At 38.6% G+C, this 14,464-nt stretch overlaps 1 protein-coding gene across 2 annotated transcripts in view; it reads left to right on the plus strand.

The window, feature by feature from the left end:
- LOC121416677 (death-inducer obliterator 1-like) overlaps positions 1–8,013 on the plus strand; it is a 30,146-nt gene extending 22,133 nt beyond the window's left edge. For both annotated transcript variants that reach the window (XM_041610151.1, XM_041610158.1), the window contains exons 12-18: positions 572–688; positions 1,267–1,386; positions 1,977–2,202; positions 2,776–3,067; positions 3,665–3,884; positions 4,330–4,615; positions 5,159–8,013. In XM_041610151.1, the coding sequence (XP_041466085.1) occupies positions 572–688; positions 1,267–1,386; positions 1,977–2,202; positions 2,776–3,067; positions 3,665–3,884; positions 4,330–4,615; positions 5,159–7,119 (3,222 nt within the window). In that variant the 3' untranslated portion in view covers positions 7,120–8,013. The remainder of the gene's footprint in view (positions 1–571; positions 689–1,266; positions 1,387–1,976; positions 2,203–2,775; positions 3,068–3,664; positions 3,885–4,329; positions 4,616–5,158) is intronic.
- The last annotated feature ends 6,451 nt before the right edge of the window (positions 8,014–14,464 follow it).

Raw genomic sequence — 14,464 nt, forward strand, 5'->3', positions numbered from 1 at the left:
ATCAATTGCAAGTCTATTTTCGTTCCCGAAATTAAGCATATGCCCTGCAATTAATTGCAAAATTGTGATTCTGCTCCATGAATCTAGGAGTGTAATCTGATTTGCTAAAGTTAAAAGTGATCAATCAACTGTAAAATTGTAATGGAATATTTGCGATTGATTGCAAATATTTTCTTGCAACACCCCCTAAGTGTCAAAATGAGACGAGACTTGTTAATTTTGTGCTGTTAACAAATGGCATTTCTTGATATCAAGAAATATTAAAATGGTAAAATGGCAGTCTCTACATATGTCGGCATACCCTTCTCTCAAATTAAGTGGTCTGAATATACAGCCTACAATAACTTATGTGCTGAAGGCCCTCTCGAAATTGTAACAAGTTTTACATGTGCTAGTCTTGTGTGAAGACCCACTTGTTGATTAAAGTTTCAACCAGAGTCTGAGCCTGCAGACTAGCATAAGTCATCCTTCCGGTCATTGTTTCTCGTAGGTATATAGTGTAGGCATTATAAAGACCTGTAGTATTGCAACGTGCATGTTTGTTCTCACACTGCTATCTTTTTGCATGCAGGGTCTCTTCCGTCACATCTTAAAGGGAGAGATCTCCCCTAGGAATCTGGTACGCATGTCTTCCGATCAGCTGGCATCCAAGGAGCTCATGAAATGGAGGGAACAGGAGGCTAAGCATGTGAGTAAAATATACCGTGATGAAAATCATCAGCTCAAATTAAAAAAATTATTTTTTCATCTTTCAATGATTTTCATTTCCGTAACTTATCACACAAAAAATCGTTGTATATTCAGCAAAAACAAGAAAAAGTACCCACAGACAAATATAACAGGTCTCTAAAAACTCATTCAGTGAATGAATTACACTGTATTATAACATAACTTTGGAATTTTTTGCTGAATGTTACTATCAATTGGACAATCAAACTGTTATGACTATGTAATCAAATATGTAATATATGCACGTTTTTCTTTGAGTTTGGATAGATCGTACAATGAACTTGTATACATGTATCACTTGAATACTAGCTCAAGAATTATGGCACCACTGCCTTTCCATAGTCATACCTTTTCCAGAGCCTTGAAGAACCCTTATGATTGTTTTTATACAAATATTTTTGTTATAAAATATAAATTATATAAAATATAATTTGAAAGTTTGCATGGTGGCATGTACAATCGCTGTACTGTAAACCACATCAGTGAAAATATAATTTGTGTCTTGACTCTGTATTTCGATGTTTATTTCTTGATTAGGAGTTGGAGATGATTGTGCAGACTGAGCAAGATAAGAAGAGTATGCCAATGACCATTGTGAAGAAGACCCACAAAGGAGAGGTGGAACTCGGCGAGGAGGACAACCTAGGAGAGTTAGTGGTAAGCTACATACACTGGTATCACAATAGTGCTTTGAGGCACATAAGTGCGAAATCTTGCATTGCTCTGTGTAACTTTTTCTTGGAGTACCATGTGATCTGTGTGGGTCTCTCATAAATCTGTTTTACCTACAGGGCAATCCATAAAATATGTATATCCCACTGTCCCATCCCCTGTAAGTATGACATTCCTGAATTTTCTGTCGGTTTATTTTTAGGAAGTGAGATCACATGTTTTGCACGAAAACATAGCATGCAGTGACAGCATTCTGCATATACAAGTCATACTGGGTGTGTGCGTGTGTGTGTGGAGTATCGCGCCCAGCATACGCACACTTCAGTGTTTCTGAGTGAAGTTCCTGAAAAATGGTTGTGCCTAAACTAGTTAAGCATAGCAAAATGGTCTTGAAAACCACACTAAAAGGTGAATTTCTGAACTGGTTTCCAAGACCAGTTAAGAATGCTCCCAAGCATGAAGTGTTCTCATTAGATATTAATCTGGTATTGACTAAACTGTTAACTGAAGAAGTTTTGTTTTAGAAAGTAGATGAGAAATGAGGTCGTTCTGATGGAGGGTTTTGTTTCTTGCAGCCACACACCAAGGTGGAGGAGGAAACGTTAAAGCGGTCCAAGAGACCTTCGACAGAATCCGAGCTGAAGAGCCCATCCAGACCCTCGTTTGGATCTCCCACGCGTCATCATTCTGGATCCTCCCCGACCACACCCTCTTCGCCGACGACTCTGACGACCATGCTCATAGACACCACTGAGCAACACAAAGCACATCTCTTTGATCTCAACTGCAAGATCTGCACAGGTGAGTCGGTTTGCCATGAACCTATCCTTGAAAGCATTTCTCATATTTGATGGTAAAACTTAAGATTACGAGTAGGTTCTATGAAAACACCCTGTTAATATTTTTCCCTATTGTAGGACACTAACGATCATGCTCAACACAAAGTTCACCTCGTTGATCTCTACTGCAAGAACTGTACAGATGAGCCAGTTTGCCAAAAGCGCTCCTTATTGCAAGTCCTCAATGATAATAAAAAACTCAAGTTTGTGAGTAGATCCCCCTAAACAAGCGACCTATGATACCAACGACTGTGCTCAGAAACAGCAGATTTTTTTTCTCCAAATTGTGAGTAGGTCCAATTAAAGCAACTTATTCCCTCTATCTCTAATGGCCCATTCTTAATAAACATCGCTGAGCAATACATAGCACATATTTTTATACACTGTCATTATACCTAGCTTGTCCATACAATGCCCGATACATTGTAATTCAAAATCAGTCTACTGCTATTGCAGTACAGTGAAGATGTACAATTATTATCCACAAATTGATTTGAATTTTCTAATCACAACTTTTACATATTCCATCTTTTAGGTAAAATACCAGCTCCAAAGGAGGAGAAAGTTGCCAAGAAAAAAGCCATTGTAAGGAAAACCCCCAAGATCAAGAAAGTAGCGGTGGGGGAAGAAAAGAAGAGAGGAGGCATCGTCAAGGAGAAACCGGTCAAGTTCTTTGGGGAGGAGATTGAGGAGATAAAACCAAAGGTGAAATCGGTCACGGAGGACCTTTACGACGATCTCATGGAGACGGTCGGCGGAGGCGAGGACGACGATGATGATGACGATGCTGCTGCTGTCATCATCAGTGAGACGGTGGAGGAATCCACGTAAGTGTTGGGTTATTGTAGAGATCCCAATTATCCATTTTCTGTTTTGCCAATTTCATCATTCTGTGGTGATCCAAGCATTTCATTGCTTGTTCTTTGGTGGCATGCTCAAAACATGCAATAAATAATTGTAAATGATTAAAATCAAAGAATCATATTTTTTGAATTTATTGATTCATTTCATTTCTTTTCTTTCCATTTTTCACATACAAATCAAAAATACGTAAATACAATTACAAACAAAAATGAACAAAAGTAATGACCTGATTTCCCATGCAGATAAAGTGGTTCTATGACATTTGCTCCACCGACAATTGCTCTGCTGTTGATTTTATACACTAAAGGGATTACTAATTTCAACCCTGGATTTAACACTATGCCCTATCCTAAACTTAAACCTGTATCTTAGACGAAATAAAGCCCGAAGCAGTTCTCGCTAGCAGATGTCGTGTCACCATTTAAGCAAATACATCACATGCAAAACATTGTGAACAGTTTCATTTCTCTTGATTTCCATGATTGTCACTGTAGTTCTTGTGATTGAACTGTTGGTTAGAGGATCTAAACTTTATTCTGTTTGTGTTTCCCCAATTTCAGAACCCCTCCAGGAAGTCCTCCGCCTCCAGTCGTAGTGCGCACCGCTCCCAAACCGGTCAAGGAGAAGAAAGCCTCGCGACCTTCGCAGGTCAAGAGGTCAGTGTCGTCCACTGCACTGACACCCACACCGGCGTGGAGGGGGTTCATCTTCATGCACGAGGTGTCCAAGTTTGTTGCCGTGGCCCATCATGTGTCTGGTCCTGCTCAAAGTATAACATTGGTGAGTATCTGGATTTGTTTTCAGTGGTAATGATGAAGATGATGATGATGGTGGAGGTGATGTGCTGGTGATGGTGTTGCTGCCCTTGCTGCTGCTGCTGATGATTTGTGATGATGGTGAAGTTGATAGTAATACTGGTGGTAATGGTGATGATGGTAATGATGATGGTGATAATTAATCAGGTGCCATGCTGTATAAATCAAATGCTCTTGGCTGAATCATGTAGATGAATTATGACCCATTTGATTGCAAATTGATTATTACTAACATTAAAAGAATAGAACTGTCAGTGAACACAATATAAAAAAACAAACTATTAAGTGCACATGGAATCATTCTTTTCCATACCTAGTCTCACATATAACATATGGATCATGAAATTTCAGAAGGTAAATCTGACGTGGTAGCCACTAACCAATGTGAAACTATCAATATCACATTACAGGACCTTCAAGACACTCTGGAGGTATGTGGGCGTATTCCCTACAAGGTGGTCTGGGACTACTTCACCAAGCTCAAACAGTCGCAGTCGACAGAGATGACCATCGTTCGCTTCCACGTCTGGCAGGAGGACGAGGAGCCAGCCTTTTTTGCGCTCTTCGATTACTTTTACACCCGCCAGCGCATCGGTGTGATTGGGAAGAACCGGCCTCACGTCAAGGACTTCTACCTGATAGCCTTGCCATCAAGCGATAAGGTTCCCCACCACATACTGCCATTCAATGGCCCAGGTATGTCTTCCCCCAGATTTAACTTGTAGAGCTGTGAAGATTGCATATTTGCAAATTTTCTCAAGTTTTTAAAAACTTGCTGAATACAAGAAGCCTTTTTTTTTCTACTAAACATTGAGTAGGCTTTAATCAATTTGTTACAATGTAAAATATTAAGAAATTCTAACTTTGATAATAAAAACACTGGTGGATCCAGGGGGGTGGGGGCACACCCGGCCTGTTCCCCCCTCTCTTTTTAGAAGCAAAATAAAAATTTGTAATGTAAAGATGCCGTTGATACAAAATTGTGCCCCCCCCCCCCTTTTAAAAGTGAAGACTTTTTTATTGTTTCTGGGACAAAATTTTTGGTTGAAAACTTCTTTTTTGGGGGGTCAAATTTTTCCTCGCAAAGCCCCTGACCCTTTTGGAAAATCTTGGATCTGCCCTAGATTAGAAAGTTGTATTTATTACAACAATAATTTATATTCTTCCTTTGTAGGTGTTTATTGGTAATATTTCTCCATCTTGAGTGAACTATTGTATGAACTATTTCTCTTTATGCAGGGCTGCCATCTAATCGACCACACTTGATGCTAGGTGTAGTAGTCCGTCACAAGGACAAGCAGCGGTCCATGAGCCTTGATGCAGAGGTTGCCTCTAAGCCTATCAGTCAAACTCCTAGGGAGCCTCCTCCAGTCCACCATGTCCCTAAGAGGAAAACCCACCATCAGCCTACTCATGACATTGCACCTCCAGAGAACACTATGTCGTCCTTCCACTCCAGCGTGCCATCCATGAGGGAGATATCTGACATGATGGCCCCTAAGGATTCGTATCCCAAGCAGCAGGAGATGTATGTTACGGAGGATCAGCTGGTGGATCCTATTGTGGCACAGTATGCCAATGCTGACCCAAAGGAACTCGAAGTGGAGCTTGAAGAACCGTATTCTCCAACTCGAGAAGAGCGGGAGGCTCCGTATGATCCGTCAGATCCGACAGATGACTGGCAAGCAGGACGTAGCATGCCAGCTTCTGCGGTGATCCCAGAACCTGCTCTGTACCCTCAGGTTCCTCCAGTGGCTATTCAAGAAGATAAGGAAGTGGTGAAAGCGGATGATGGGACAGAGAGCGGAGTGAAAGCAACGGATATTGCGAGTGTGGCAGCCGATGCATCTCAGGACATTCTGAGTTCATTCAGTGACCAATCTGGTCTCTCTGAACAACAGCAGCTACTGATTCAACTCACCAAGCAAGTGGAGGAGGCCAAGAGGGCCCTGTTGGACCGACAGATTGAGTCACTGCAGTCAGAGATCAACAAAGCTACAGGGAAATTAGGTAAAACAGATGAGCAAACATCAGATGAGGCAGGTACCTCACCAGATGTACGATTGGCTCAGGCTGATTCTAGTACAATGACTCCAAAGGATGACGCTACAAGCACTCCAGGAGGAACTGGATCGGATCCCGCTCAAGAGACAACTCAAGGTGGAGAAGATGTACAACCATTGTGCCCACCACCCAATCTGCCTCCTTTTGCTGTGGGAGCAGTGCTGTGGAATGCGGTGCAAGGCCCAACACTGAACCCACCAGTGCCGCAAGCAGTGACAACAGATAACAATACAGTCAGCTCGGCTTCTTCAACATCTCCAGCATTAACCCAAGACGTTAGCCATCAGCAACAACAACCAGTAGTTCCGAGGGAGCAGCCTACTGCTTACCCACAGAAAGACTTTCCAAGGTATCCTGACCCCATGCCCCATCATGATGAGCAAGGTTCACAGCCAGCTCATCATCCACATTCCACTGCCCCTCCTCATGCCCCTCTTCGCCACCCTGGCCCTCCGTTATCTCAAGGGCAACACCCAGCTCCATTCCAACCCCCACCCATCACTCATCCTTCAACCCCCCACCATCAATCTGCACCCCATCAGCCTCCCATCCGACACCAACCGCACCTTCCCCCACGCCTGCCACGCCCACCTGGTCCAAGGGCACCACTTGTCCCTCATCACCCACCACCAGTGGCTCCATCCGTACCCGTCACCAAGAAGCGCAAACTGGAGCCACCACCCCCTGGCGAAGAGGGATGGAAATACGGAGATGATGATGATGAAGGCGAGGTCCAACACAGCGATGATCCTGGCCCAATGGCTCCACGAAAGCAACCTCCCAGGGACGTTGACTTCCGAAGAGATGTCGACCTGCGGCAGAGTACCGGTCAGTTTGAGGACACTGATGAGAGGAGGCCTTGGGAGGTTGATAAACCCCGGGAGGCATGGGCCAAAGAACATTGGGAACGTAGCAGGAGGGGGGAGAGAGAACCCTGGCCGAGGCAGGAATGGGGGCCCAAAGGAGATCGGGGTAGGGGGAGGGGACACGACTGGTCAAGAGATTACTCTGATAGAGATGAAGATCAACCAGTGAGAGTCGATTACGGGCATAGGTCAAACGAACTGAAAGACCCAAGGATGGGTCGTGATCGGCCTATATCAAGAGATTATGGACATGGCTCTCGGCCGAGATAGTACAAAACCAAGACATTCAGTGTTTTGTATCTGTCTACGTCTTAATAGTTTAGATGCATTTATTGTTCATTACCATGTGGTTACAGAACATAGTATTCTTGGTAAAATCCTGTGCAGCATAAGAATAAACTGTATGCAATACTCTTTCTAATAAAATGTTCAGTAATTGGTTTAGTGTTAGAAAGTCATACAAGGAGACTTCTAAGACTGAAGCATTCCTTATGTCATTGCTTCGTTGAAATTTATCTGTCTGTGATAAACTTATGGCAACATAGATATACTGTGCAACTTGCTGTTAGACAATATATTTCTCATCTTTGTTTCATCTTGAAACAAAACTTAACACTGTTGCATGGAAGGTAAATGGGGATTTGAAATAATACATCACTTGGTGATTAGTAATGGCAGAGATTTTGGTCTTTTTACCTGCTTTAGTTACTTCCTATCCAAGAGACTCCATCCTTCTGTTCATATCTTTTTGAAATCATTTTTCAAAATGGAGCTTTGTTTTGGTTAAAGGTTTACTGTTCAGAAGTCTTATCTGTATTAAAATAACCACAAGCAGTCCATGTTGTAGATTACGTCTTGTAATGAATAACATTACAGGTTACAGCCAGTACATCACACCTTCACAAATTCACATAAATGAAACCCTATTGTCCTTCATATATTACTTTTTCCTAATCTAGTATTACTATTTGAAATTTCCTCTCAATACTGAAATACATTTTTCAGGACATGTACACCACACATGCTTCAAGGGCATTTATTCTTCAAAATACATCAGTTGCGTAACACAATGTTCTGGGGCCCGTATTACAAAGCTTAGCAATGATTTTAGAACGTTTTTCTATGATTGATTCCATTGACTACAATGTACAATCAATCATGAAAATCAAGCGTACGATCAATCGCTAACCTTTGTGTTACGGGGCCCAGATAAATTCTTTGGTTATGAAATTTTAATGACTGTTGTGTCCATTCCTGGTGGGTGTTTCATAAAGCTGTTCGTAAGTTAAGAGCGACTTTAAGAACGACTGGTGAACCTTTCTTGTGGTAAATGGTATGTACCAAAATGTTCATTGGCGATGGTTTGGCGCATATGACAGGTTCACCAGTCGTTCTTAAAGTCACTCTTAACTTACGAACAGCTTTATGAAACGGCCCCCTGGTATGTTTGGGCAGCTATAGATCCATGGCGTAATTTCTGTGATATGCTTGTCTATACAATATTTATAAAAGGTGCATGAGATAACACCACTCACTTGTCTCTTGTCTCAACTAGCAATAATTGTTGCAAGAATCTTCATAGTTCACTGGCCTATTCTGAAAGTTTTGTTAGATTAGACCTGCCCTTAGGTCATACTTGTAAAACTGTAAATACATGTTTTGGATCTGTTATCTGTATAAGGTGTTCATTACTATTGCTATATTCTGTAACATTACCAAAATCATGTGCATGTGGAGATATATTTGTACCTTTTTGTTTTCCATGCTTGCCTTCCAAAGCTGTGTTCACTGTTCACATTGTAAGTGTAGAATCATATTGACCCCCCCCCCCCCAGTTTAATAAGGGTTAAAGGGATGCTCCGGGCTGAAGATATTTATATCTCAATAAATAGAGTTAAATTCAACCAAACGTCATAAATGTATGATTATTTTTACTTTTTTTAGTTGGTTTAAATGGATTTATTTTATGCTATTTATGATCGCAATGGGTCCTCGACAAAGTTCTTCGGAAAAAACAATAAACAAAGGTTTGGAAAAACCAAAGGAATACATAAGGATTAAAGAAATAATAAAATACATAAGATATAGTTTTGCAATTTTTTGCAGATATTTGTTAGAAATGTAATAATTGATACTCCCACCAAAAATTACATTCTACTACCCACTTTTCAACATTTTACAATGGCAACATCAGGCCCAAAGAACAATGTAAAAAAAAGGAAAAGAGTAAAGCAAACAAAAGAATCAATGCATATCTAATACTCCGGTCACATTTACTCTCCGGCAGCTGTACAGTGAGTCGAAAACAGCCGTTTTATTCATTTTTATTCAAACCACCTATGTATAGCTGGTACAAAAATGTTAAAAGCGGCTGTTTCCGACTCGCTGTACGCCCGCCGTAGAGTAAATGTGACAGAGGTATTAACAAACTTTTATATTTTAGCTTTCCTTAATTTTAGCACCAAGATATATCATGCTCTATTAAGTTAAACCATACTTTAGAATATGGGCCAGTATAGTTAAACCAGTAAAAATGGAACTATTGTTTGTATTATGCACAAATTTAAGTGGCGACTGGTAAATAAAAAGACACAATATGCCTCGTTTTGCCAGAAAGAAAAAAATATTTAGCACAGCAAAGCGCGATATCCACTTTTGCAACTTTGTCATTGTACAGATCTGTTTCCAATGATTCACACACTTCGTCATGATAGAAATATCGATATATATTTTGTTATGAGTGGAATGGATAGTGGGATCCTGAGGCCTCTACTTCGCCGATTTGGTAAATCCCATGGAATCCTTTGAAGGTTTTGATTGGCTGGTGAGCGAAATTACCAAGGTATTTACCATAAATGCAAAGTTACAATCATTATAAATCCTTTGTGAAATGGCCCCAGTTTCAGTAACATTTATAGTAGCAATACAAAAATCCTAGTTCTGTTGACAGAGCCGCTCTTACCCAATCAAATCGCACCACTTCACTGGCTTTTATAAAAGTGGTTTTTAACTTGCCATCGATAATAGTTTTATGAAAGAGGGCTCAGCTTTGTACAAGATTTTGGTTCAATGAATTAGAAACCACAATAAAAATGTTTGTTTGCTGTTATTTTCATGAAATCGTATGAAGATGTTGATTGGATAAATTTGGGTTTTTATTTTTCTTCAATGTCACAATTTTGAAGAAAAAAATGTAGGAATTTGGATCATGATTAGGAATTTCTCAATGAACGTATTTTGAATTTATCAATGAACATGATTTTGTTACCATTAAGTAATAGAAATATTCAATGTTCAAGCATAAATTCTTGTGTCATCTGAATATAATTCTGATTTTAGGAATCCGAAATCTCAGCATTTTGATATTTCAGTGTTCAGTGTTGATGATAAAAAAATGCAGCTGTTATAGTAATTATTATATTATGAGGTAATTGTAATCAATTCATACTTGTGAAATTGATGCAGTACTTAAAAATTGAGATTAAGTTTAGATGATTTCCACTGATGTTTACTCGTCCACATTGATTCTTCCAGAGCTGCCAAGTAGTGATTTTCAGTATTTAGTACTGAAAAATGAGAATACTGATGGTTTCATGCAAAATACTGATTTCTCAAGTTTCAATCTTATGTGTTTTCCTATGGTATTTCTTTGAAAATACAGATTTCCTCGCCAAAATACTGATTTTCAGCTTTAAAAATACTGAAATTTTCTTGTTCAGGTTGGCAGCTCTGTTCTTCCCTATGATTTTTTGTTATGGAATGTCAAAGGCTTGTATAAAGGAAGTTTCATTATATTGAATACAATTTATGACTTTCACCCAGTAAATGGGGTTGCATTGATCAATCTCGTAAATTTACTGGGTGAAAGCCATAAATTGTATTCAATATAATGATCTTTTGTTAGTAAGTCGGAAACTGTTAAGTAATAATCTGGTATTTGTTAGGTGGTGTATAGAATTTCCATGTGGAGTTATAGAAATTTTCACCATTAAAGTAGCCCGATGTTTCCAACTCAGAATTTTCTTTTGATGTGGAATTGCAGTAACTGGGAGCATAATTAAGATCCAATGTTAGAGTCAAATTAGGAAAGTTTTTATCTTTCAACCAAAGGTAAATTTCACAGGACTCAAAAGCAAGTAAATGGGACTACACTCAGATCTGGCTATGTTTTTTCCAGCTATTTACATGCTTCCGCCCATCTGGGCGGTTGTCAGATTATTATATCTTCTGATCATCTGTTCATCTTTCCTCCCCTGTTTTTGTCCTTTCAATTGCTACAGAACCATTTGGCTGATCAAATTAAAACTTGGTCCAATAAGTTTGCATGTAGGAATGACAACGCTCTAAATAGATTTTGGGGCCACGGGGTCAAAGGTAACACAATATTTGAGGATGTTAGAAGTTGGGTGTGTAATGTGTTTCTTGCAATGGTGGAGGCATATGTTAAGAATCCATCTAGATGATTCTATCATTATCGCAGGTATATAATGTTTTCAATATTCCAATAATTATTGTACAACTGAATTTCTTCAAGTTTTGTTGTTTTCACGTGTTCAGAAAAGTGCATGAGATAATTGTTAAAAACATTGAATTAGAACCTGTGGTAGACAAAGATGTGCTGATAAAAAAATTGAATAAAATCTGTGATCAGTGCGATATTGACTTCCATTGAAGCAAAGTGTTGACAGGCTTGCATGCACACCAGATAAATAATTTTTCACTTCATTCCCCACTCACAAGGGACTAGAGGTATTTTTAGGTAGTTACAATACAGAACTTAATAGTTGGGTGGCTAGATAACACCTGGGTGGAGAGCGGCAAAAGATAGATCAACATCTTGCCAAAGGAAGCTGCAGTAGTGGTGGGTTTTGATCCTGGACCCAATAATCTACAACCTGGGGGCTTACCCCTTGTGCGTAGCGACGTATGGTTAATGATATTGGCAAGCAAAATTGATTACCCCCCCTCCAAGCCATGAATTGGACAAATCTATTTTGAGACATCCAAACAAATAGTGCAAATTAAAATCATTTTATGTGCCATGTCATTTCAGTTTATTTTTTTTGCTAGAAGTTCAATTTTTAATATTGTAAGACTCGCTTATTTTATGCTTTTGTACAATCCACAAAACTCTTTGATTTGAAGCAGGAAATATTTTCTATTTTTCATCTATGTACACGATAATTTTTAGATGGTGTGTATACCATTGTTCCATGTATTTGTATATTGTGTATATGAAATAATACATATCAACAATGTTGAAAATGTGAAATAGATTGATTTCTTATTCTTTCATGGACTGGTAGTTATTTGTTGTGAAAGACAAGAGAACAGAGTATTGTTGTGTGTTTGGCAAAAAGAGTATTGAGTTAGGGATGTAGTCTGTTAGGCACAGCCCCTTTGATCAACAGGAGGGTCTTCACACAAGACTAGCTTATATAAAACTTCCTGTTTCCTGAGCAAGAGGGCATTCAGTCTGTAAACAAAGCTATATTGGGCGTACGGGACATTTTGACAATTTATGGTCTCTTAGCTGCCTGCGTGAGCAATAAATCTTTCTCTTTTTTTGGTCAATGATAAAGTTAGTGGAGCGTTGTGGCCCAGTGGATTAGTCTTCGGACTTTGAAACAGAGTCGTGGGTTCGAATCCCAGCCATGGCGTAATTTCCTTCAGCAAGAAACTGATCCACAATGTGCTGCACTCAACCCAGGTGAGGTAAATGGGTACCGGTAGGAAGTAATTCTTTAAAAAGCTGTGTGCGCTATGAACGCCTAGCTTAGCCGGGTAATATAGGAGTGCCTTGAGTACCTAACAAGGTGGATATGTGCGCAATATAAATACCCTATATTATTATCATTAAAGCGGATAGTGATGTGAAAAACTGATAAGCAACAAAAATGTTTGAAATTAATGGATTAAAATCATGTATGATGCACAACATTTTCACCCCTAATTCATCAATGGAAAACATAATTTTGTTGGTTGTCATTTTTTTTTACAAGACTACCCAGTAGTACTTTAATATTACCACAAAACAACTTGAAGTTCCTCTTTTATTTGGACAGCAGGTTGAGAAGTGTTGTGAAAATAACTAATTTTGGTGAACCTCGCAAAGTTCTACAGGATGGAAAAAAAAGGAAAAATCGGTCAACAATTAAAGAAAAAGCATTTTATGTGAAATTCTAAAAATATGAATAAATTGCGAATAAATTAGCATAAAAATTGTTCTAGTCAAAATTTCAAAATTCTGTGTACAAGATTGGTGAACCTCATGAAGCTCTACCAGATGGAAGAAAGAAAATCAAAATCGGTCAACAAATAAAGAAGCATTTTATGTGAATTTTTAGAAATATACATCAATTAATTTCGCATAAATTAGCATAAAAATTGTTCTGGTCAAAATTTCAAAATTCTGTGTAGAAGTTTGGTGAACCTCATGAAGCTCTACCAGATGGAAGGAAAATATTCAAAATCGGTCAACAAATAAAGAAGAAGCATTTTATGTGAATTTTTAAAAATATGCATAAATTAGCATAAAAATTGTCCTGGTCAAAATTTCAAAATTCTGTGTAGAAGTTTGGTGAACCTCATGAAGCTCTACCAGATGGAAGCAAAAAAAATCAAAATCAGTCAACAAATAAAGAAGTAGCATTTTTTGTGAATTTTGAAAAATGTGCATAAATAAGCATATTTAATGAATTTCAAAATTCTGTGTAGAAGTTTTGAATGCCCCACCTAGTGCTATCATATAAAGCAAACAGAATTGAAATCGGATTGAAATGGCGATGTAGTAGCATTTTGAAATTGTGGACAGACGACGGGCGCCACGCCACGGCATAAGCTCATCTTGCCCTTCGTACCGGATGAGCTAAAAATTGACTTAGAACAAGTGTATACCGGTAACACATTTTGAATAATGGTCTAAAAATTTACAAGGACTTACGGTATTTATTGGACTTAATTATTCAAATTGTGGACGGCTGACTTGGGCAGATTTACCTGTACTCGAGTCGTTTCATTAAATAATGATTTCATGCTTATTTGCTTTAGGAAGTTAGTCACTTAACATGCAGACTTCAACAGAGTAATCTTCACAGAACACATTACATGACTTGTAAATCCAACTTGGAATACCTTTTTAATTTTATCATATTCATTTCATATTTACACATCTCAACTTAAATACAAAAGAAACAAAAAAAGTTATAATAATCTAAAAAAAACAACAACAATGGATCTTAAACAGGACAATAATGAATGAAAGCTACTGTTAAAATGAAAAAAGGGGAATAGTACAGGAGTATCTCTATTTACAAAGTAATATTTACATCAGTAGAAAAAAAAGGAAAGTTGGATGGGCAATTTAGAACAAAATTACATTTTTAGCAAACTTCATGAAAATGACAAAAGTATAATTACTAATCACAGACTTTAAAAAAAATGTTTTAATCCAAAGTGAAAAAGATGTTCTAGACCTTTGCTTCCTTGGTAGGATTTTCAGGAAGTCATCAAGTACATGAAGCCAATGGCAAAAGTATCTAGAAAAACCCATATTCTGAAGTCCAAGTTAACTTGGACCATGGTGTAACTCTGTGCTTAATTTATGGGAAGCCCC

Source organism: Lytechinus variegatus, chromosome 1, assembly GCF_018143015.1.
Source record: "Lytechinus variegatus isolate NC3 chromosome 1, Lvar_3.0, whole genome shotgun sequence".
NCBI classification, from domain to species: domain Eukaryota; kingdom Metazoa; phylum Echinodermata; class Echinoidea; order Temnopleuroida; family Toxopneustidae; genus Lytechinus; species Lytechinus variegatus.